Source organism: Stegastes partitus, unplaced genomic scaffold (assembly GCF_000690725.1).
Source record: "Stegastes partitus isolate 25-593 unplaced genomic scaffold, Stegastes_partitus-1.0.2 Scaffold1661, whole genome shotgun sequence".
Classification (NCBI taxonomy): domain Eukaryota; kingdom Metazoa; phylum Chordata; class Actinopteri; family Pomacentridae; genus Stegastes; species Stegastes partitus.
Genome location: NW_007579392.1, coordinates 95,475 through 121,059, shown reverse-complemented (window position 1 = coordinate 121,059; position 25,585 = coordinate 95,475). Strand labels below are relative to the sequence as shown.

Below are 25,585 nucleotides of genomic sequence, written 5' to 3'. Positions count from 1 at the left end.
TGTTTGCAAATGGCATCGACAGACAAACCCTCTGTCACCAAAACCATAGGTTTACTGATGAGTGGTTCTGAAGCTGACTGTTGCCTTTCTGGCAGACCCTGACTCCCACTATCTCCCAGCTAATCCAAAAATGAGCAAAGAGGTGGAGCTGAGGCGGGCCATGCAGACATCTCTGAGCCATGGACTGTTCCTATATCAGCACCCACCTGTCACTGTAAGCGACCACACCCTTAATTTTGCATAACTTTCTGCCTTAATGATATTTAAACAGGTATGTTATTTCAAAATTTACCTCGGTAAATGGAAAAATTAGCCATAGAGGTTAAAACTACTTTTTGCAGCAGGCTGTAAACAAGTTTATTTCTGCTGTTAAAGTTGTTCGTTTTAACTTTGGGGGTCTGTGGGGATGGACTGACTTTTGGAGCCAGCCTCAAGTGGCCCTTTGGGGAACTGCAGTTTTTGGCACTGAAAGGTCAAAACAGTGTGTGTGCAGCAGAGAATCCATAGTTCAGGGACTGCATTTGTCAGACATCATTTCTAGTTATATTAGAGGTGGTCAGGGGTCATAAGGTTGAGGTACTTCCTTAGTTATCCAATTTCGATCACGAATGACAAGGATCCTAGAAATGCAGTTTTCTCCTGCAATCCGGAAACTGCAGGATCCTCAACTGCAGACACATTAGACTGCTGCTTAGTACTGTGCTGATGGAACTGCCCCGAACATAGTCTAAGGTTGTAGCCTCAGGGTTTTAACATACAGATAAGATAAGATAAGTGATATGATCCCTCACCAGGGACATTTCCATGTTGCAGCAGCTGGATACAGATGATGAATGGCAGAAGCAGGACAGGAATTACAAAAGTGCAATGAAGTAATAAACACGATGGACAAGGCATGATGAATTTACCTATGATTATGTAGAGGTGGAATTTGCATGTTCTCCCCGTGCAGCGTGGGTTCTCTCTGGGTTCTCCAGCTTCCTCCCACACAGTCCAAAGACATGTTGAGGTTAATTGGTGATTCTAAATTGTCTGTAGGTGTGAATGTGAGTGTGTTTGGTTGTCTGTCTCTAAGTGTGGCCCTGTGATAGACTGGTGACCTGTCCAGGGTGTCCCCTGCCTTCACCTTAAGTCGGCTGGGACTCCAGCCCCCTGTGACCCTTGTGAGGATTAAGCGGTGTATAGATAATGGATGGATTATATGTAGACATATGACATGAAGAATTTACATATGGACACAAATGGCTGGAGGACTTTACATAAGGGTATGTACCGGCATTGTATTATTGATAATGGACCCACATTCTATTACTGCAGACAAAACATTATAAAGAGAAAAGACCAGTGTTACCATGACGACGTTAACATGACTCAGTATAGAACAAAAACAATAAAAATATTTACTACTGGGCCTCCATGGCTGCCACCTGCTGAGGAGGACTCCTTCTGCTGTGATATTTGTGGAATAAAGCCAGTCTGCTTCTATGTTCCACAGTTGACTCATTTAAAGTGGAAGTCAGTATCACCTTACAGAGGCCCGCCTGGAGAATGTGTGTGTGCTGAGGAGGCTCGGGCAGCGGGCCTGTGTGTGCTTCAGTGCGGGTCCCCTGACACCCTTGGGCCCCAAGAAGCAAACGTTGTCGGGGCTGGAGTAGCTCCCCCTCCTGACGTCACGTCTGGAGGCAGAGCTGCTGTTCACCTCCAACAGAGAAACTTTCCTGGAGTTCAGGCTGCTGACTGAGAGCCAGTCAGAGCGCAGCAGCCGGAGCAGCTCAGCGCCGCAGACGGACGGACGGACAGACAGACAGACAGCGGGCCGACCAGCTTCTAGAGCACAGCGACATTCCTACATTACATGCCCTGTTTGATTTAAACCTTCACCAGGACTTTGAGGGCCAGTGTTAGCTTGTTTGGTGCTCTGGCACACCGGGCTGGAGGCTGCTACAGGACTATGTTCAGGAACACACCAGTTTTCTAACGCAGAGCGACTCAGAGGAGTTTTTTCAGAACTTGGACCTTCTTCCAACTCCAGCAAACTTTTTCTTTACTTTCTCTTCGGTGTGGACATGGCTTGGATTACATGCGGCCTCTTGCTTTCCCTCGGTCTGGTTCTCTCTCCGGGTTTAGTGTCAGCGGAGCGGCAGCAGAGTCAGAGCGGCTTCAGGAGGCTGTACGTGCTGCAGCCCGGGCCGGGGCCGGGGCCGGGGGCGGCCGCCGCGGACGGCGCAGTGCGAGTCAGCTCCATCTCGACGCGGCGCGGCCCGGCGGGGCAGCCGCACACATACAACGTGGAGCTCAGCGCCAACTTCGGCGGCCAGGTCCGGACCCGCAGGATGGGGAACCAGGGGGCTGCAGTCCCGCAGCAGAGCGAGCAGGAGCAGCTCATGAAGCTGTCCGGGTAAGAGGCTCTGGATCAGGGTCAGGGGGGAGAAGTGCTGGCTGCTGGGAATGAAAGTGAACTTCATGACTTCAGATTGATCACAAAGCAGGCAGTTTGGAAATGAATTCTAAAATGACAGTCAAACGGCTGTGCACTTGTATGATGCACTAAAGGACACACAGCCTCATCTGTACAGCACACACACCACACACACACCACACACACACACACACACCACACACACACCACACACACAGACACACGCACAGACACACACACACACACACACACTAGTTGATTGTTCAGCTAACAGGATGAAACGTGTTCAGCAGTACCACATACATGCGTCCTTATGATCAGCTGCTGACTCTCTGACACTAATTGGAGCTGACAGTGTTGATTTGAGAGTTTGCTTGCACTCTCACTGTGCAGGTCAAACACTGTGTCACCAGTTTAATGGACTATGTCTGGCTTTGGATTAAATTATTACTGCTGATAGTACCTGATTGCATTTTCTGGATACTAGATGCACCCAAATTGTTCTCAACTCAAAGACTATTCCCTGTCGGCTCTGTCTGTGAGCATTCTGTTGGGCTGGTTCAGGTATTTCTTGTGGAGTGTGACTAAATCATTGCTTGACTGTTGTCTTCCACGTGCAGTGTAGGCTGACAGTAGGAATTTTGTATATGACAAAGTCACACAGAAGACGTGGTTATCAGTTAGCAGCTGTATAGGCCCCGCACACTCTTAGGATACCCACATAGCAGTTTCCACTCATTCGGCCTCTCCTTTGTGGGAGGCTGCAGTTGACTGACCGTCCTCTGCTGCACCTGTCCAGACCTGCTCTCACTGCACACGTCATCCTTCATATATATACAATTATTGCAGTCTGTGAGACTGATCCTGTTGGATGTGTGTAAATCTAAGATCTAGGATTTGTCCTCTTTGGAAGTGACATCTTGAGGGCGATAAAATGGTGAGTAGCCAATCAAAGCCAGAAACTTTGGTCCCAACTGCTAGAACATGTTCTACAGCGAGACTGTATATAAAAGATGGTGGTAACTGTAAATTCAGGACACAGTGATGCTTATTGTCTTATTTTACTTTAAATAGGAAAGACAAGTTACAAACACATGCTGTATTCAGAAAGACTTGAAACTGGTGATTAAGACCATGGACTGATTAAGAAAAGGTTTCCTGAAGTAACAAATCAAGGGAGAGATGTAGTCATTGTCTCTGAGACTTCTATAGAGTCAAACTTCTTTTTGCAATTGGAGTCGCCCCCTACTGGCTGTTAAAAAAATGCAGGTTTAAGGCACGTATGCATTGGCTTCACTTTTCAGAACTGGAGGCTACGTCCGTCTTTTTTTTTTGTTTTACAGCCAAAGGCTATGAAAAGTGAAGTCATCAAAGTGTGTTTCTTGTGATGCCTGCAGCTTTGAGGAAACTTTAGAATGGTGACATGGTTAAGATGAGGATATTTGTCTTTTAGTTGTGACATGTGCAGTTGGAACAGGCCATTAGGGTTCTTACTGGTTCTCTGAGTACGGTGACCTCACATAATTGCATCATAGCTCCACCCAGTTTTAACCAAGCCAAGAAGAGGCTTTTTGAAATATTTTTTTTTTATTAATGCCACCGTACCATTGCACTGGGGAGAAAAAAGAAAGAAAAATTGAGCATAAAATCAAATGAAAATGTACAAATGCTGGAGGGTTTACAAGATGTGGTTCAGACACATTTCACCCATTTGCCTTTCTTTCATTTAAGGTTGAATGTGTTTTTCTTATTTTAAATCAAGAATTTACTGTTTAAGTTTATTTACCTTCAAGTCTCACACTATGTTCATGTTCATAGTCTTTCTATTATATATAAAAAAAAAACAACAACACATGTACAAGAGTGTTTAAAAAATCATATGGCAGTCACATGTCTGTCAAGATTTTATTTTCTTATTCCCTTTTTATTCTCTCAATGTACTTACATTAGTCCCTGAAAATGGGACTTGGATGAAAATGGATGAAAACAACATGAGACAAAAAAAAAGAAAATGTCAATTACAAAAGGCACGGAACAGAAACTGAACTCTATATATGGAGCCCACCATGTTGCACCACCATGTTCCTACAGTAGCCCAGAATGGACAAACCAAATACTCTAGAGAGAGTGTCTTTACATGTCAGTGGCAGCCGCGTGCTCTGAAAAACTCCCTGGACCAATAAATACATAAGTAGTACATAAAAAAAATGAATACTGTCCACAGTATTTTTCAAGAGCTAAGATGACCTGAAAGCGTTTTTGCTTTTTGAATCTCACAGAACCATAAAAGGCTGAAGTTCAGCATGAGACACGGTTTAATTTGGATGAAACTTAAGCAATCTGGTTTGTGCTTATCATGTTGGCCCAGGAAACAGCAAGTATATACAGTTACCAACTCAACTGTTGTAGACTCTAAAAGCGGAGGTTAGCAGGACTTCTTTGCCGGGTCCTTCCAACAAAAACACTGATGTAAATGATAACATGAATGGGGGCTGCATTCCAATTAGATGAGGCTTTTGGTATTGTGTGTGCTAACTGGCTGACATGAATTAACCGGATACTTAATGGAACCCAGACATCATTAATGTTATTAATTACGCTTGTGCTTTTGTTGCTGTGTCACAAATATCCTGTTCTACTCATGTATCCTGTTAAGCCACAACAGTGAATCAGCCTTTACGCTAGGAGCCTAAATCTGAAACAGCTAAATGGAATACAGCTGTCATTTGTTTATTATTTACACCTGTGTTTTACTACTGCGACATGTCAATGCGTCTTGTGTGAAAATAGTTTCCCGCAGCTGTTATGGCAAAGGAGCTGCACCCTATCATTCTCCTTGGTTCAGAGCAGAGGTCTAATTATCCTAAAGAAGTGAAATTATCTTTGTAGGGCCTTTAAAATCCACCTGTACGCAAATGTAAAGAAGATGTCAGTGATTTGGTCAGCCAACAAGTACTTTCTGTGAATGGAGATCTCTAATGTAGTTAACAGATAATCCATTCCAGGCAGGTCATTTCTGTGTCTACTTTCATTGAAAGACTGAAAACAAATGTTTAAAATTACTCAAATAAAACCTGCAGGGAGCTTACACTTATTTCACCAAAAAGCACTGTTCTCAGGCTAGTTTGTGGGACCACTTGTTACCTGTCAACTGTAGACTGCAGAGTGCTGAGTTAGTGTGACTGCAGATGAATGGTTAAAACACCAAGTTGAAATAAACTGGAATTGTCCTTCGGGATGCGGTTTTTCTGTAAGATGCTGCCTGCATTGAACGTAGAACACAGTAAATGTTCTTTTGTTTTTTTAAAAAACACAGGCTATATTTGGATGGCATCGTTCGCTTAACTATTTTTATGTTACTTAGCATTTCGGCATCATTCATCAATGACAAAACCTGCTGTGTCAAAATATACATGCAGCAGTGCTCCTATTTGGGTAAATGTCCGTTGGCCATCTTTACCTCAACTAGGTACTTTTGATTACCATCCACAAGCTTCTTGTTGTGTCTTGACGACTCTTCTTAATGTACTCGGCACAGTTGAACTAAATTTGTTTGTTTCTGACAGATTTGTTTCTTCATCACAGTTCACAGGTTCTTGATGGGGTTTAAGTCAGGACTTTGGGTAGAAAACCTTAATTCTAGCCTGTTTTAGCCATTTCTACCACTTTGGTGTATTTGGAGTCATTGTCTTGTTGAAACACCCAAGACCCAACCGTCTGGCTGCTGAGTTTAGATTTTCCTGAAGAATGTGGAGGTAATCCTCCTCTTTCATTTTCTCATTTACTTTGTGTAAAGCACCAGTTCCACTGGAACATCTGCAGAGAGTAATACAGCTACCACCATGCTTGTCTGTAGGTTTGGTGTTCTTGGGGTTTAAGGGCCTCACCTTCTCCACATCTTGTCCTCCAAACTGCTTCATCTGACCACAGAACTTTTCTCCAGAAGGGCCTTTTCTTAAAACTGTATATATATATATTTTTAAATCATTGTAGATCAGCAACTAACTTCAGTCGAGGCTTAAGGTGTCGCTTCAAGAGAAAAGGCTTCCTTATTGTATGTAGTGTTGTGCAACAGCAGCAAGCCATTAGCTTTAGCTTAATGCTAATTTTTTTTTGTAACTAAATAAACACTAGTTTGTTGGTGCAACTGGATGTATGTTTAGTAGTACACTATTTATATTATTTACAAACCTGTTTCATTTTGTCTTAGAGTTTGGGGTGTTTGTCTTCCAGATGTCGTGTTACTTGACTTGGTGGCTATCGCCGTAAAGCACTGCTTGATAAAGTTTGTCACCTCTCGTTGGTTGTGTACCCAGAGTATTTCCAGACTGCACTTTCACCGTTTTTATTTTCAACTAAAACAGGCAGTGAAGTAGCTGTTGCCATTTTAGTCAGCAAAGTTTTTCCGATCTGGTCGGTAGGACTGGACCCGGATATTTGAATATTCGGTTGTTGTCGTGGTATTCGGACAGTAATTTTGACATCCTAATATTCACCGCCTCCGCTGCTGATGGTGGAAACAGAACTGTGTCTGCTGTCCAAAACTGGCATTAGCAGCCAAATACTGCCTGTGCGTCCCGCCCACTTCCACCCCGTCAGAGCTTTATCCGGACCAGCCCTACTGGTCGGACGGTGCTGTTTCCTTCCAAGCTGCGGCTTCTTCTTCTACTGATTCCCGTCAGGCTGCTGTACACAGCAGCACCCTGGGCTCTGAAGGAAACACACGTATCGGAGTCAATTGAAGGAAGCCACGAGAGACGGAAAAGTATTAATACAATGGGAACTGAATATCGCTGCTCGATACCAGCTTTAGTAAAGATTTAGTGTCGAGGTATCGATATTTTTTACAGCCCTACTTGTATGGCGGACTCTCAGCTCATGTCGATTTAAGATATTCTTGGACCACCGTGTTCCAGCAGCTTCTTATTTTTTGCAGACCCATTTTTAGTGGTTCCTGGTTGACTCTTGACCATCCAATTGTCTCTCGGCAGCAGATGATAGTTTGTGTTTTCTTCCTGATTGTGGCAGTGACACAGCTGTACCATCCACTTTATACTCACAAACTATTTTTTGTACAAATGTTTCTGGGGTCTGTAGCTGCTTTAAAATGGCTCCTAGTGACTCTCCTGACTTGTTCAAGTCAATGATTTACTTTTTCAGACCTTTGCTGAGCTCCTCAGACTTTCCAACTGTAGTGTTTGTGGCTGAGTCTAATGAGTGGATCGTAACTGGCACAGAGGAGTCACCAGCTGTAGTCGATCGCTATTACAAGAATTTAAGAGGCAATGGCACGAAATTTGAAAAAACACAGTTTTCTACATCACCAAAAGTGATAATTCAAGTTATTTTATGTATATTTTTGACCCTACAGATTTCGTAATTTTTCCAGAAGAGCTATAATAAATCTATCAAAGAATCAAAATGCAAGATTGTTTTCTTGACATGTGGTTCAGTGATTCAATCAGAGTTGTAGGAGCCATTGGGCGCGTCAGACTGCCATGGTACACATGGTCTTGACAAGTGTAAGTAAACGTTTGTTTACGACTGTAAATCTTACACCAGGGAATATGGCTGCTAAACCATATTTCATTTATTTGAACACTTTTAGAAGACTCCATTGAAATGCCACTCATATTTTGGTCATTTCTTGTGTGAATAAAACTGTGGGTGTTCTTTGTTTAAAGATCCTAATGATTGCATACCGTGACTGATGGCCTTTTAATGGTTTGCTGCTGTGGCTAATTTAGCGTGAACAGCAGCATTTTTATACATTCATGATGATCTTGTCTACAGCAGACGACTGTAACTGTGTTCCTTCTCTGTGTACAGCAGACAGGCTGCCTAGTATGTCTGTTGCAGCCTATTCTTTAAATGTCAAAGTGATGTTGCAGTTAACAAGAGACAAAGTATAATTAACAGTCTACAGTGTAGACAATGACCTAAATATTATACTGTTTCCATTGGAGTGACAAATATAACTCTTTTTAACATTTGATATAAATTGACAACCAGCAATATGTGTAGTTGCAAGTAGCTGCAGTCTTCGCTGAAAGGGATGTTTGATTGTTCGTGGGGACCGAACACAGTGCCAATCAGTGTTTTAACAAAAGCAGGAGAGGAAAGCCACAGTTAGATGTGCTGTCTGCTAAAACCAGTGAGAAGCTGAGCTGCTGTGTTCTGAAGTTGGGGACAATCTGAAACAGCAGTTGGGCTACTTGTGTCACCAGGTCTCAGTGCAGGCTACATCTGTGTGTCTTCTGCTTACTGATGAAAAGATAAAATGAGATGTTGGGTAATTTGGTCAAGTGAAAGAATATGAATAAATAAAAACAAACAAACAAACAAACAAAAAACAATAAAACTGGACCTAATATACACTTGGACACATTTTATCATCTTGTCACGTGACTATCACATTACATTGCATTACAGCAAAAGCTGAGCCTGATGCAATGTTTCTGCCAGGACTCTTTGCGCCCTGATCGTGATGCCAGACTGACTTGATAAATATCAGGGCTACGTATTGTCATGCAAGACGACTGTGAACTAAATGTGACCTTTGGTGATGAAACGGTAATCCATTAGTGACTGTATGATTTCTTAGTCCATATGAGTTCAGTTATTCTGGTTTGTTTTTTTGCCTCTTGTGTTTAATTTACATGCTTCATGATGATGTTGCATGGACACCAAGCTATACACTCGTCTTTACTCCTACTTTGTAATACCCAGGATGTCTCTCTGTTCGGTCAGAAACAGACAGAATGAAAAGGAAAGCAGGGCAGGAAGACGGCATGGAAGGAAAGGGACAAGGATGGAAGCAGCCAGGAAACCATTAGGAGTGTTTGAAGGCAAGGGGGAGATACATTTTCAGCTTGTGTGTTCTGAGCTAATACAAGCAGTCCACCAGCGCCTGCCTCCATATGGAATTTGCAGACAAGTGGCTAAAGCAGCTGATTTCACTCTGTGTGTGTGTTTTATGTTCGAAACCACCATTATGGTAGGTAGGTTTTATTTGGGCCAGGAGTCTTCAGTTAGAGTGAAAGAGGGAGAACAAGCGGTAGGATGACCCAAGGCCACCAGGCTGTGTGTGGTCCAGCAGCCCGTCCTCAGCTGCTCAGTTTGTGGCCTGGCAGAACGTTTTGATGTGAGATTTGTGAATAAAATACAGCTGCGAATTTCTGTCACCCCCACAGAAAGCAAATGACTCTTATCTGAATCATTACGAGGCTACACAATGCTGCGAGGATCAGGAGGTGGAGTGTGTGTGTAGAACCTGATTTCATGTAAATCTGCAACAGAAATGGGTCTATAACTATGTTTTGTTGCATCATGCAGCAGGTGCTGCTATTTTTTTTTCTTTGTGCAGATTGTGTACCGACACTTTTTTGTGAACTGGATCTTTTTCTTGTGTCACATCTAACTGGGTGCTGACTTGTAGTAGCATCAGGACAGCTATTTTAAATCAGGATAAATTACAGGCAAGTAGTATTCAACATATATGCAGTACTGTTTTATAGCCAACTTTCAAGTGTTAGAGCTTCTCACCAGCACATAAACAACCCTCCCCCATTCACTGGGCTCCACCACGGCAAATAAATCTCCAAACTGTGGCAAACACTGCAGTGTTCACTCACATCACCGCACTGAGACTGACACCATGGCGCAGGTCAAACCAGCACTGGCAGTGTGTGTGAATGGGTCAGAGCATTTCAGCTGCTTCACAAGCCTGTTCCTGATGTCATGATGTTATGACATGTGTTCATAATTTTGTTTAAGTGGAAGAAAAGATACAGAAGATAGAGGGAAAGCAGCCAGCATTTGATGGTCTGAAATCGAGTACATTGTGTCATGTAACTAAATGTAAAGAATGCCTCATGTTTGCATATTAAAAGGAATAATAACAGTAAGTCATAATAACAATATTAAGTCAGCATGCAGTTGTTGCAGTCAACATTGGATTAAGGAGAAATGGGCAGGTATAAAGACCTGAGCCACTTTGAAAAAAGGCTGAATCATTATAGCGAGACGACTGGGTCTGTCTTGACATGGGTTGCTGTTGTAGTGCATATCTTCTGTTAGTTGTCTGAAAAGGGACAAACCATGAACTTTCATCTGGGTGCTCTAGTCAACTCTTGGCTACCACCTCGCTTGGTGTTACTACCTTGGTGTCACCACCTAAAGCCGGTGTTACTGCCTGCATCCGCGAGTATGTGAGGACCTGTGCATGCAAAGATTGTGTCAGATGACAGTTGACATGACACCTATTAGGGCAACAGTGCACGTGCTATGACATAAGATATGACATAATGCGTGTGTATGCAACAGAGTCTTGGTGCAGACTACTACAGACTACAGAATTAGTGCAACAACAACCACTCATCCATAGGTGTCAGAGCTGTCTGTCTGTGTGTTGACACCAGGCTTAAAAATGACCTATAATGTGGCTTAATCCTCCTTTATGTTGCATCTTTAACTCATCAAGAGCTTCAAGAGCTGGTGACTCATTTAATTATTTCAGCCCTTCACTTTGATGATGACGTGAGTTAGGATTTCTCAGGCTGGTCCAGCTTCTTACAGTCTGACTCAATCAGGATCTTTTCCAAACCGAAAGTTTTAAGATTTAGGTTGGCTTTTCAAGGCTAAAAAAAAACTACCACAACTCTATCTCAGTCATATTTACTATCACAAACCACATCTCATGAGTTCTGTGTTTGGGATGACGTTCAAGTCTGGAAAACATCCGGTGAGAATTTGTAGAGCCTGACAGATTAGTGCCAAAAATCAGATAACAGTGGTGCAGCGTTTAGTCAATGATGTGATTTGTGTCGAACCTCTTGAACCCCATGGACACCACTGGAGGTGTTAAAAACCTCAAATCAAATTTGACATGCCCTGTTTTTTTTTTTTGTTTTTTTTTTTACCTCAAGCTTAATAACATCTTTTCAAAGGTCAAAAACCTGTTTAGCATCAACAAGCCAGAGCTCAGATAAATTGTGGGCTGGCTTGGCAGTTTAGTTGGGATCTTCAAACACAGCTCACCTCTATTATTGATATACAGCAATAGGAGAAGGAGACAGGGAGAGTGTCCAAGAAAGAGTCTGACATCAATCAGCGTGTGCTTTTTTCTGCTGGCATGAGTTACATGTCTGCATCTTTGTGCGTCTGGTTGTTTCATCTGTCTCTGCTTGTTTTGTCTTTGCAGGGTGAATGTCTGTGGAGGGCAGTGCTGTCATGGATGGAGTAAAACTCAGGGATCGCAGCGGTGCACAAAGCGTAAGTCTACACTAAACTCTTTTCAGCACATCGGCATCTTCACTTTAATACCTTGACTCCAGTCTGCACATCAACATTGGGTGCTAGCCAAAATGCTTCAGGCACAAACCGTGTTCTTCTCAATGGTTGATAACAGCTTTGAAACCCTGTACTGCTGCAGCTTCTCCGGTTTTGTTTGGCATTATCCCTTCTTCTCATTTTCAAATGTATTATTCTAAATTGGAATATTTCATGATGGATTATTCTGTTATTTCCTAAAAACTGTTGAACACAAAATGGGAAAATTAAAAAAGAATTAAAATGATATCGGTATATAAATACTGACCCACTTTCCCATTGTCAAGGAAGCCTCAGCCCACTTCTCATAAATGTTAATTGACTTGTGTTTCTTAATTGCTCTCATATGAAGGCACCACCATCTTGGAATTTGGGAACATGATGTTCCCCGCTGTAAAATGTTTTTAAACTGGTCATGTGTTGTGTGTCTGTGGACAGACTTTACATCTGCGAATGATTGACCTTCTCTTTGGAGTTACATAAGGGTGGCATCTTGGGAGAGCGTCTTTAAGCTTTTCTGGCAGTCCATCATATTCTTTATCCTGAAGGGCAGTGAGCAGCAGCTGAGTGCAAGTATTTGGTTATGTTTCTCAAAATTCTGCCCATTTATCTATGTCTGATAATGCAGCAAACATAAGGCTGTTTTCCACCGCAGGAGCTTGTGGGCCGTTTTAAGGCAGGCCGAACCTTTGTGCATGTTCCGATCACACAGACTGCCCCTGTAGAACCCCTTTAAAGGCCATTTTCAGGAGAATACAAAAGTACCTACTTCAGGGAAGGTACTTCTGAGTGGCCACAAAAAACTGCTGTGCAAGTATTGATGGTAATTGGTCTCGGAGAAGACACATGCTGGTTGGTTAAACTTAGAGAGGACAACAAGCACAGTTTGTCTGGCGTCTTGATGTCTCTGTCGAGTAGCAGTCTTCTGCTCTTGATGTTTCCATTAGCAGTGTAACATTTACCAAGTAGTTTAATATTCTGTTTCCCATATTTGAGCACAAACATTAAACTGATAAAAGAGTCTTGTTAGTGTAACTTTGCAACCACAAACACTATACAACTGTGTAGACCTTTAAACTTTAACTGGACTTTCCAAAAGTTGAAGGCTGGACAATTTCAGGAGCTACAGAGTGCCAACTATCAGTCGCACTGAAGACATCAAAGCTCCTCTATAATCCTTCAAGTCAAAAGCAAAGCAATATTTTCCAAAACGACCACCAACTCATTAACTACAGAACCTGAATTTAGAGACCAGGCCATTAATAATTTATAGAAAAAATATTATCGACTTAATGTTTCTAAAGGGAAGATGAGGCTTTTTGTGTGGGACTCAGATAAAGCTGGGATTTTTGAGGGCCAGCAGCAAAACCAGTCTGATTGGGGTGAATAATTTTTTTGTCAGGGGAAAATCAGGACTGGACCCAGATGCAGACACACTCAACTCAGCTCAGTTTTTAGTGAATAGGTTTGCTTTGTTTGCTTCTTTTCTGCTTATTAACTTATTTCTAGTATCTGACATTTCTCACAATCAGTTAAATCCTTTAAAATCTTTTCACCATCCCCTTCAGCACCACCATCTATTATGAAGCAGCTCTGCTGGAATTATGCTTTTTCTGAACTGCATGTTGGATGGTGGGACAGTGTTGGGGGTTCTGTGTCGATCATTTGATTGAGCTTTTTGGAACTGTCAGTTGACATTCACAACCACTTGACACCCGGATTGGCCAGTTGAACAGATTTAAAGCATTGTTCATGTGTACAACCCAGTGCAACACTATCCATGCCTCAATTGTCTTTTAGTTTCCATGCTGTGATATATTTTAAGAGGAGATACTAAAAAACAAGAAACTACCCGGTTGCTGATTCTGTGACAGCCTGCCAACGTTTATGTTGTATTTCATGGGTTCACTTGTGCTTGTTTTCTCATGACTGTAAATCTGTTTTCAAGTGGTTTCGACTACACACACACTTTCTTTTTTCTATACAAATATTTTATAAATTAAAAAAAGGTTGATAAATCCTGTGATCGTTGTTAATATGTACTTATGCATGAGTTAAATCTGCACAAACATGCACTTTCATGAATGAGGCCCAGTGTCTAGACGTTTTATTTTTTTCAATTGGTGCCTGTCAAGTCATGAGAAGGCTGTTATTATACTGTCCTACTGGCGAGAGAGCACATGTCTAGGAGTGAAAAAGAAACTGATTTGAAATGGATTATACCTCTTGGCCCAGAAGCATTGGCCAGATCATTTTCTTTTTTGCTGTGTCTTGCCAACTCATTTAAGAAGTAAACAGCTTTCTCCAGTCTTGTGCCCAGTTGAGATCCTAGTGGGAAAGCTGTTGTGTTCCCTGGATAGCTCCAGGAGTCCCCATATGTTCTATAGCACTCACAGTCTGGCTCTGCTAGTCTTTATATTTGAAATTACACTCTAAGTATGTCATCTTCAGTGTGGTATATTGTACAGCAGAGGGGCTATTAAATAGAAACTGCATCGTGACAGGTGGTGCTTCATATCTGATGAGATAGTAACTATCATCCTTGGCTTTTAGACATACTATTACTGGTAAGCTAAGGGCTGGCGTTAGGGATGCAAACTTTAAACAGTTATGGCAGCATTTTCAATCAATGATCAATTATTAATGAAAATTAAATATAATACACATGAGTCCATATGCTAATAGAGTTCCTTTGAGCCATGGACATGACTTTTGCATCGATAATGTCTTGGCTTCATTGGCCACTTGGCAATAGGAATGCTGTCCTTGCCAACCCCGGTCTGTTTTGAGAACATGAGCGCAGATTGGAAGCCATTAGCTGCCACAGATGGCTTTTCATGGTGACCCATTGCTGGCTAAACTCCTACAATGCTCTCTGTTTGCCGACATGGAGTGTTCTTTGAATTAAGATATTTTGGTCAGACTTAAATGCAGTTGCTTTAAAATTTGGCAAGGCCATGCGTGGTTCCTAGAAGATAAATTCCAATCATTTGAGGTTACTTTGACTTTACTAGTCCTACCGTGACCTCATAACTTCAGTGTACTCAGTGGCTCCATTGTCTGTTGTTGAAATTGTGAAAGACAGTAATTCCATGAAATTTTCTCTGGTCCATGAAGGACAAATCTGAAATATTTTAATGACCTCATTGGCTTTCCTGTAGTGTCACCCTGAGGTCTGAGGGTCAACTTTGTACCCAAGCCATTGCCACGAAATCATGTGTCAACAGCTACTCATGGGATGAACCCTGTGTAGTTTGGTTGCTGTTGCCCTTTTTCTAGTGCCATGCTCAGATAGCAAAATGAGGAGGACTATGATGCAAGCCTTTGCTCATCTGAAGAGACATTTCAGGTTTGTTCTTCAGTGTGAAACGTTTTTGAGTTGGAGTTAACAGCCCATATCAGCTGAACACTTGAAGACTTGCAGCATGGGTGGAGAAACCCCTTTTGTTTATACAGGCACAGGAAACATTGCACAAACTCTCTGGACAATGACCAATAGGGGACATTCCTCAAGGTCTCTGGCCTGGACAGTCATCTATACTTCTCACAGCCACATACTGAAGTCAGTTATACAGAGTTCAGTGAACAAAGCTGTTGTTTCTTTTTGGACCAATATGGACCTGAAAGAAAAAAGTGCTATATTCCAGTTGGCTAGCAGTAATTAGTTATAGATTAGTTCAATTAGTTACAATTTATTTGTATTTTTAGATTTTGCAAATGAGTTGTGCAATGAACCATAAATTTATTCCTGTTTGTTGATCTGTAGCAACTGAGAATTCAAAGCACAGATTAAAAAATCAATAAATACAGAGTTTAAAATGTTTTGCCTGTGATTTAGCATTTGCTGAATAGTGTGCCATTTATTTTTTTTTAGATGTCCATACCTGTTTTAATACTCTAGGTTTATCCATTTTTAAGGGAACTTGGGAGACTCAAGATTCCATATGATTTGGATTCTTGACTCAGTGGGAGGGTCCACTGTGTTGCTCCTGTTTTCACCAATGGATAACAGTCTCATTGCAAAATTATGTAAAATGATATGGGTGCAGGGCATTGAAAATCAAACAGTTTTTCTTGTTCCTTTCATAAATGGCAAAATGTTACAATGTGAGTTGGTCAGTCTGGTAGCGTTGGAAATTTGTTCTCCACTCTGCTCAAGTTAGTCTCTGGGTGATAGGCTGCAAAGTATTCCCGAAATACTTTACCTTTGTTTTCCAAAGCTAATTTTTCAAATTGTTAAATACATAATGTGCCCAAACACTGCCTTTTTAAACTACAAGATAAATCTAGCATGTGAGCATTTGATTTTGTCACACAAACCTTATGAGCTAATGATTTTTTCAGCTCCCTCATTCAGCCTCTACGACATCTACAACTCTACATTATTGAGCGTAAAAATGTAAACCTGTTCTGTTTTCAACAAAAGTAAACAGTTTCTTGCATAAACAGCCTGTAAAATATGTCACAGTTGTGCAATTGTGGCATTATTAATATTACGTGGTGGCTTCAAACAGATCCCCTCTCCACTCCCTCACTATAAACAAGTGACTGAACAACGGACCTGATTTTATTCTGGTTCTGGCCACAGGACCATTTAGTCACCGTGCATAAAGGGTTCTTTCATGTTGTCACTTCAACCCCCACATCCTCTGCGAACCTAACCATGACAGGCTTTCTTCTAATGTTGAAGAACGTAGAAGAAGCAGTGGAAATTTCACTCTCGCAATGTTTCCAGCAGCCTGTTAAATCACATGTTCTGCGACAGAGCACAGAAAAGACCCAGCTATTTACAGATATAGCCATAATCTATTTGTCCATCTGTGTATGGTTTACCTTGTTATTGCTGCAGAAGTCAGACTCGTAGCCCTGTGTTATTAATGGCCGTCGGTCAGGAATGTTCCTTGTCTTCTTCCCTGACCCCAATAAATAACAGAAATGGACACAGATGCATGTTGGACATTTACTTGTTGATGTAGAACAGTGTTTCTGTTTGCCTCTATCCTTGGCAGCCACAGTTGACAACATGTGATTCAGCTATACAAAACTCTTCTGATTCAGGAGAAATGATCAGGAGACATTCCATTTACTCGTCCAGACTGGATGAAGTTAAATGTCGGCAGATTATTAAATTGCAGCACAGAATAGCGCTTTGTCAAACCCACCTTTAGGGACCATGCCATGGTTATCTCACTGACAAAATAGCTCTGGAGCTTTATTTAGTTGCATGGTTTACTTTCCTTGAGGAAAGCTGGAAAACATGAGAGTGAAGGCTGGTGTATGGACTCCAGCATGTTCGAAAACAGGGTATGAATTTAAATAATAAAACTGACACTGTGTCCCTCTACAACACAGGATTATATGTTTAGTGCTGCAATAAAGCAGGACCTGCCTTCCTTATACTCAAGATTTCCTGAGCCAATTTCAAGGATCAGTATCAGGGCTGATTGAGGTGTATTTTAACAGGTCAGTGTCATCCAAATTGAAGCAGATCAATATCTGATCTTTTCTTTATGATACTCAACACCTTAGCCTGATATAGATAATCAAATATTAATCCAGATTTTGTCTTTGAACACCATCAACTGTGATGCTGAAGTTCACACTCAGAGAAAACTCTTCTCATAAAAGAGAAAATCATTAGGTTTCAGACTGGAGGCTTCTCTGTGCACAGCTGCCCAGCTTGCATCGACTGTAGCCTGAAAAGAAGGCATTTAGGGAACCAGACAAATCGTAGTACCTCTCAAAAAGCAAGAGCAAGCGAGGTGTTTTGGGTACAGTTCTTTGTATATTTTACTTTGAGGACATACGAGGTGTGTCAGAAAAGTTTCAGGACTGGTGTCACAAAAGATATATTTCAAATCCAAACTACAAACTACAAGTTTTCCCCTTCGAGGTAATCCAGCTGGAGTCTAACGCACTTTCCCAGCCTTGTCTGCCACGACTCCTGGAAGGATTCTTCCAGGATCCTCCACAGCTCCGTCGTCACAGCCATTTTAATTTCGTCCACGTCTTCAAAACGGATCCCCTTGATGACCCCCTTGAGCTTGGGGAAGAGGAAGAAAATCCCACAGAGCCAGGTGGGTTGAGTAGGGAGGTTGCTCCAGCACGGCGATGTTCTTCTCAGCCAGGAACTGTGGGATGCTCAGGGCATTGTGAGCAGGTGCATTGTCATGGTGAAGCCAAAACTTGTCCTGCCACAACTCTGGCCTCTTCCCGTGCACTAAACGAAGCAAACGCTGCAGGATCTCTTTGTAGACGTGCTGGTTGATCATCTGAAGGGGAAAACTAGTAGTTTGTAGTTTGGGTTTGGAATATATCTTTTGTGACACCAGTCCTGGAACTTTTCTGACACACCTCGTACACTGAATTCAGGAAACGATTATTTGAAGTCATGATTTAATATAGATTTGCACATTAGATTACAAAACATTGCAGTGCTCCGTTTATTTAAATGAAAAGTGGAATGAACTGTTTTGCCTCTACAATCATTAAACAATCGAGCCAATTAATCGTGATATTGATCAAAATGTTTGTCATTATCATTTTAGCCGCAATCATGCAGCCCTAGTGAATAATAAGGAAATATTTCAGATATAGAAAGGATGAAGTTGACCAAAAACAGGTTCTCTGTCAGCAGTGCCTTATAATTATTGCCAGTACATGAGACAGCACAACTAATTCTAACTAACTATAAAATGATTCTTTCCAAACACAGGTATTTAAGTCATCTTTGTCTTTTGATTTCAATACCTGTGTTTTTTACATTGCAAAATATATCCCAGAAAAGCAAAATATTTTACCGTCAGCCTTTTTTAAATATGGTGCAGCCCTACTACAGACAGTCATGTAGGAGCTTTTCAATTTGAACTCAAAAATGACAAAGAGCAGCAACATGAGGTCAGCATTAACTTTTCGAGTATCTTGAAAACAGACCTAAATGAAACGTGCCTGTTGAAGTGCTCTCTGAAGGCTGCTGTCTGTACTCTGCCAAAGATCATTTGCGAGTGAAAAAGCTCTGCTCTGTAACACCGCTGTACAATAACAGCATTAGCATATTGAAATGCTTTTTTTTTTTGCTAGTGAATCCCACTAGCTTTTGTGTTTCATTCCAAATGGCAATACCAGTTTAGACTGAGAAGAAGAATCTGTGAAAAATATTTATCACAAGCTCTCAGGATCTGTTTTCCTCCTTTTGCTTTAACAACAGCAGCACTCGAGCCGCGTGGACTCCACTGGTTTGTACAGACCTGATGAGCCATGCTCTCCCACTATGATGTGAGCTTCTTGTCATGTCAGGAATGTTTGTCTTTCTCTGTCTTCAAGTGCTCCATAAATGTTCAGTGAAGCTGAGGTCATTTGACTGTGGAGGAAAGTCCATGACAGTCAGCAGTCTTCTTTGGTCTTCAAGTCAAAGCTTTGATGTGTGTTTGGATTCATTGTTCTGCTGCAGAATGAAGCCATCTCTATAAAGATGCAAACCAGAAGGTGAAGTAGGTCTCTGAAGAATAGAGTGCTGCTTCTCTCTGGTCAGTCTGGAGACGACTGGCTGCAGGAATCAAAATACAGTTTTGCAAAACACTCCCAGACTTGTATATTCTTAGCAGCACATTTTACTGTGGGTTTCATGTAATGGGATGTTTTAGGTCCCCATGCACCTTCAGTCGAGCCATGATTTGATACTGAGAAAAACCCTCTTTGTTCAGAATAACAGTCTTACCTCTGACACTTCTAATGCCATGTTTCCCACTATCACAGTGCTGCTTAGTGCCCAATGTTCTGTTGAAATCTGAAATAGTTGTTTCTCATTTTACATGTCAGAACTTTTATGTTTCTAAATCCATTTTAAATTACAAGGCTTAATAAAAATCAAACAGATTTTCCAAGTGGACCACAATGTATATTAAATCACCATTTTGGTCATCCTAAATGAGTATCAGATTGGGCTTCATGTCAGCAGATACTCAGCTGATAAAGGGCTCAGATAAAGATCTCCCAGTATTGCCATTCTGTATATGTTTGATAAATCTTGTGATCTCCCTCATTGTAAATTGAGCCCAACCAATACAGGCTGCTGGCATCTACAATATGTGCTTTAATATACTGCTAGTTCATGGATAGGGTGCCTGGGTTGTGGTTGTTTTGTCTCAGATTTATTTTTTAATGTCTCCTTCTTTTTTGGTGCTACGCCATTTACACATTGTGGTTCTAAAGGTGTTCTCATTCATTCATTCATTCATTCATTCATTCATTCATTCATTCATTCATTCATTCATTCATTCATTCACTATGCCGCTCTTTAGTCAAATGCAGTTGTGTTTGGGTTGAGTAGTAAACTGAAGCATTGCATCAGGCTTCTTCTGACTGATGATTTGACTCTAAGACTCCGGGGGGCGGCTCCGGTAGGTAGTGAAGTCGTTGTAGAATGTATGAAAAGAATGATATTTCTTTCTCGTCCGGTTAGGTCTTTTTACATACCACCAAAAGCAGAAGGCTAAGGTTGCGCTTTCCTTCTCTCCCCCACCCCCAAAAACATCTTTTCTCCATGTGGCTTGGCTAGAAGAACACCTGGCAACTTGCTGACTCAAATGATTTGCTGCTCATTGCCTTGTGGCCAAGTCCATTATAGCTCATTATTGTGTCCATCAGCACGGACACTTGAGGTCTGTGTGCTGAATGCAGGTGTTATGAAGTGAAAGGGGAGGCACAGCAAATGTTGAGCAATGTGTCTGACATTTCAGTTCACAGGGCATTGGGGAAGTCAAGTCGATTAAGATGTGACAGTCGCTGGGTATTGTGTCTGGCTCTTGTCAGCGCTCACTCTACTTAACCACAGCTGCAGATACAAGCTCTCTGAATTAGTTACCCGACAACGGAATGATTTCCTGCAGCGAGAGCTAATAGCCCTCTGCAGGTAGTAACGTCACTCAGTGTTCTCCGGCGTTGTTCAGTCTCATTGTCAACAGGAGAAGCTGATTTTCATTGATAAGATCTATGTTGTAGCCTCCTCACTCTCATTTTAATGGCTTTCCCTTTTGTAAAGAATGGCTAAGCTGGTTTTTAAGATAGGAAGAAGCTGCTGCAGAGAAATGTAAAAAAAAAATGCACAGCTGAGCCAGAGATTTTACACACACACCTGGAGGAGGTACCAAGTAAATAAGAAATATGTAAAGAAGTCAGAAGAAGGCCAGGAGGCTACATGACAAAAGTTTTACCTGACACAAAACGACAGGAGTCATTTAGAGAACTAGGAAAGAATGGTCAAAGAGATGAATTGAGTTTAAGAATCAAACTCAATTCATTTTACGTCAGTCTTTAGCTTGACATTTTGTTCATGCTGGTGAATTCCTTCCTGCGAGGATGGGGTTGCTTTATTTGCCGTAGTGGCTGATGTGTCCTGTCCAACTAACTTCCATGGATGTGTGTTGCCATTTTTTCTTGATACTTTTTATGGATGTAGCTTGCTCAAGACCTCCTTAAGTAATAGTAAAAATACATTTTCCAAGTTCCAGTCTTGTGACCTCATGTTACTTGTTCAGTGATCTCTTGTTCGTCATCCAACCACCACTGTTATTCTGTATCCTGCTTTATTCTGTGACTGGTTGTGGGGTCCTGGAGCTTATCCCAGCTGACTTTCGTTGAGAGATGGGGAACACCCTGGACAGGTTGCCAGTGCATTACAGGGCCAACACAGAAAGGCAGACAACCATGCACGCTCATGCTCACGTCTCCAACAAATCTTAACCAAATCAACCAATATAGAATCACTTATTAAACTATCATGCATGTGTTTGGACTGTGAGAGGAAGCTAAAGCATGTGGAGGAAACCCATGCAGGCACAAGGAGAACATGCAGACTCCACACAAAATAACATCTAACTGGCAGGTTCAAACCTGTCTCTTGTTTTATTCATTTACTATAGTTATTTCTATAAATTCAAACTCAACTTGGAGGTATATAATCTAGTATATAATCTAACAAGTACGATTTGGCCTACTAGCTAACTTCGTCCATCTTCTAAAACTGTGCTTGACAGTGGCTTGGAAAGTAGCAGATAGCAGATGGATATAATAAGAGGAGGTGTCTTTTTTTTTAAGGAACATGATGAAGGTCATATTTATTTGGGTGACTGTTTCCGTTGGTGTGTTACCTGCTTTCAGCATAGCTTCCTTGTATGGAATAGTGCACACAGCTTTGTCCCTGTTAACTGACTTTTTTCTATCATCAGATCTAAAGCCAGATCACTGAATAAGGAGTCTTGTATCCCAGCCTGCAGTGCCCTTGTTGCCTGCATGTTTCCACCATGCTTATGTCATGACCATAGACTGTATGTAAAAGATGGGTGTCACCATCATGATAACACCCGCTGGCTTGTGGACTATTGTTGTGGAGCCATAAGTTTGTCCGTTGCCAACCAGATGTAACAAGTTAGAGTGGATCTGACTGAGACCTTGAGTAAACTACACACAGTAGCAACCTTTCAATCACAAGATAACCTTGTCCTAAAGCATACCCTGCTTTATCATCTGTTTTCCTGTAAATGGAACATAAATTTACAAAGTGATCATCGAGCTGTATTGAAGGAGACTTTAAATTAGTCATTGAGACCATAAACTCAATAGGAAAATCTTTCCTAAAATAACAATTAAGTGAGACGTAGGGTCATTTTCTCATAGACTTCTTTTTGCTTCCAGAGGGGTTGCGCCCTGCAGGCTATTAGAAAGAATGAAGTTTAGAGGCACTTCAATTAGGATTTCACTTTTCAGACTTGGATACTATGTCCATCTTTTATATTGAGTCTATGTTTGTGACTGACACAGATGGCATTTGCTTTTTAGTTTTAAACAACTTTAATCATAGAAGTAGTGTAGGATTTTGACACTGTTGAAGATCGTACCTTTGGGGTTCCTAAGTACCTCAGTATACCTTGATATAACTTACATGATACTGCCCAAGCATAGCGCTCACTACGTAGGTCAAACTGGTAAGCACTCATGTTAAGATAGCAACCAGCACCCGCTAAACTGCAGTATCCTCTTTGGAAGGTCAGAACTGCTTTCTTGAATGTGTAAGTGGTTGTTTGCCCTGTGAAGTCTAAGAACATCCATTGCATTACTGTGACTAGGATTTTCAATAAGACAGAGTTTCTATAGTGTCATTGCTGGCTAGTGGAAAGATAAATGTGTCTTTACGCCAAGAGGATTAGTGAGGCCCATAGATTCTCCACAGACAGTGTTATCAGAGCTAATCTGAACTCTGAGGGCCAGCAGTGACTAAGATAATGTGGAATTCAATACCTCATATATCGATGTCATATCTTTCCACTGTTACCTGCTTCTGAATTCAGTGAACATCTGTCCCAGCCACATGCAAGGTTAAACATGCTGTTGCAGTTCCCCATAAAGTCTGAGCAATTTTCTTTCCTGTAGAATGTTAAGGTCTTGCATTAATGCAGTGACACAAAGAAAATCATTATGCATGACAGTTCCTGCATCTCACCTTGGATCCCTATAACATGAACACAGCCCCACACACACACACACACCCGCAGACCCCCCCCCCCCCCCACACACACCTTTTATATTTTAGCTCTTACAGACCCCTAGCAGACATCAGCGTGGGTGTGGAGGGGCTCCTCGAACACCAGGCCCAGCGTGGTTTGATCAAAAGGGCGAGGGCATCAGCATGACTGATCTATTTCCTGTCCCCAGTTAACAAGTAAATTACCATCACTTACTCCGTCACCCTTGTCACAGAACAGAGCTGTTATGTAGCTGACCTCAGTTTGAGAGAGGGGAGAGGGAGAGAGAAAACTATTTGCAGAACAGATGGCAGCCTCAGCTCCAGGCCAGAGAGGGGTGGGGGAAATGAAAACTATTTACGCTAGTCGGAAAAGAAAGCAAAAAAGCGTCACCCAAAGTGGAAAATTAACTGTGAGGTTGTTTCAAAACGCTAACATAACTCAGCTCTGGGGGGGAGAGACAGCAATGAGGTCATCTTTGAGGTAATCACTTTATGGAAGATGGGTGTAACTCAACTGATATTAGATGTTGAAAGTAGGGACACTGAGGCTGCTGTTGGAATATATATATTGTACTGAGTATTCAAAATTTTGTGCATTGTCGTCCTGTACTGTAGTCTGCACTTAAACTTTTGCCTCAAATTTTTCGCCTTCAAATTTTTGTTTGACACTTCTCTTGCAAAATGAAGTGAATTAGAGGCAACAGCATATACAGGGTTAAAATATGATCACACCAGCATTTGCAACAGAATTCTGATTATCTCAACAGACTTCCCACAATTATTGATGCCCATCTTAAATAAGATTAATATGTGCTTCTTTTACATATAGCTAAATGTTTGGGAAGCTTTGGCACATGTTTAACACAAGTCCCCAGAAACAGGACCTGGTTCTTGCTGATTTTAGTGTAGCAGGCAAACTACATGACTACAACTCCTGTGGTCACCGTGTCAGGCACACTGACCTAAAAGGCATTTTCCCCACACATCACCACTGGAAAAGGAGCAGCTACGAGATGGTGAGCAAATCTTTCTGAGCGTAACGCAAACATCGAGGGAGGACAAAGCCTGCTGAAACTTGATAGACATTTTTTGGTGATGTGCCATTGAGCAACTTTCATAGAAAGGAATTATATTTGATAGAGGATCCAATTCTCCTTAATGCATCCATGGACCAATGGGATGGATGCATTAAGAGAACTTTGTTACAGGAAGACGCATGTTAGGGTTAGGTTAGGGTTGTATTTGCTGCTCTGCACCTTACCTCTATCCCCATCATGCTGGAGTGTAAAATGCTCAACAAAAGATTTCTTCCAGCCTGTTCCCAACACTGATGGTGGTTCATGGTTTGTCCCTCCTCTTACTACAGTCAGTAGGTGTGGACCACTGCTTCAGGAGCACAAACCTAACCACGTCAAAGGTATCAGCCCCTTTCACTTTTGTCAAATTCACTCAGGTCTTCACTCCTGCACATTCTTGTCACATCCAACAGGACAACAAGAACTGACTGTTCATTTACCATCCATTAAGTCTGGGACGTTGACATGTGCCATTCTGACAAGACAATCAACATCTGCTTTCTCTGTGAGTGCTCAGTATTCTGGCTCACTGGCTCTTGGTAGACCTCTGTATACCTTCTCACCATCCTCTATAATGCATGCAAACTACCAGGGAACTTAAAAGTTGGCATGTTGTTATGTTAAAATGAAGGAGGGGTGTAGATTTCGAAGTACAGTTACCTGAAGCAGACTGCAGTAGAGATGGACATCTGGTAGAGCTGGGTGCTTCATTGTATACAACATGACCCTCAGTGTCTGAGTGTGCTTCAAACTAAGTAGGCTGTAGGACATAGGCAGCAAGTGTTTATACCTGTTGCAAATGGCCACATTTAATGGCACTGCAACAAGCATATGGATGAACAGGGGGCAGCACCACACATTCTGTGAGTTGGTTCTCAAAGGCGTGCACTTAGCTGCACACCTAACAAGTGATGTTAAGGTTCAGTCAGCCTGCATCAGGTCCATCCTATGAGAGACAGATGTGTGAAGACTGGATCAGAAATATCTGTTTGTATTTTTAATTAGACTCAGTACATTGTGATTGTATTGTGAAACGTGGATGATCGTGTGGGGAGGGTGGGTAACTTTTCCTCATGCCAGCAGACGTCTTTAAGCAGCCATTTCATTTCCCCTTCATTAATCATTTTCACAAATCTTAAAGTCACTAATTAGACTAACAAGCTTAGTGAGGAGGTGACACACCCTCAGGGACCCTGGGGAGAAGGAGAGGGACCGCCGTCTTTCTGAGTCATTTCTCCT

The 25,585-nt window shown here is 41.8% G+C and overlaps 1 protein-coding gene across 1 annotated transcript in view; it reads left to right on the top strand.

Annotated features, from left to right (window-relative positions):
• Window positions 1-1,762: 1,762 nt before the first annotated feature.
• Window positions 1,763-25,585, top strand: part of LOC103371868 (latent-transforming growth factor beta-binding protein 1-like) — a gene marked incomplete at its 3' end in the record, with an annotated part of 117,673 nt that continues 93,850 nt past the window's right edge. Inside the window, exons 1-2 of the mRNA XM_008301336.1 lie at window positions 1,763-2,398; window positions 11,622-11,692. Of these exons, the coding sequence (XP_008299558.1) occupies window positions 2,067-2,398; window positions 11,622-11,692 (403 nt within the window). The remainder of the gene's footprint in view (window positions 2,399-11,621; window positions 11,693-25,585) is intronic.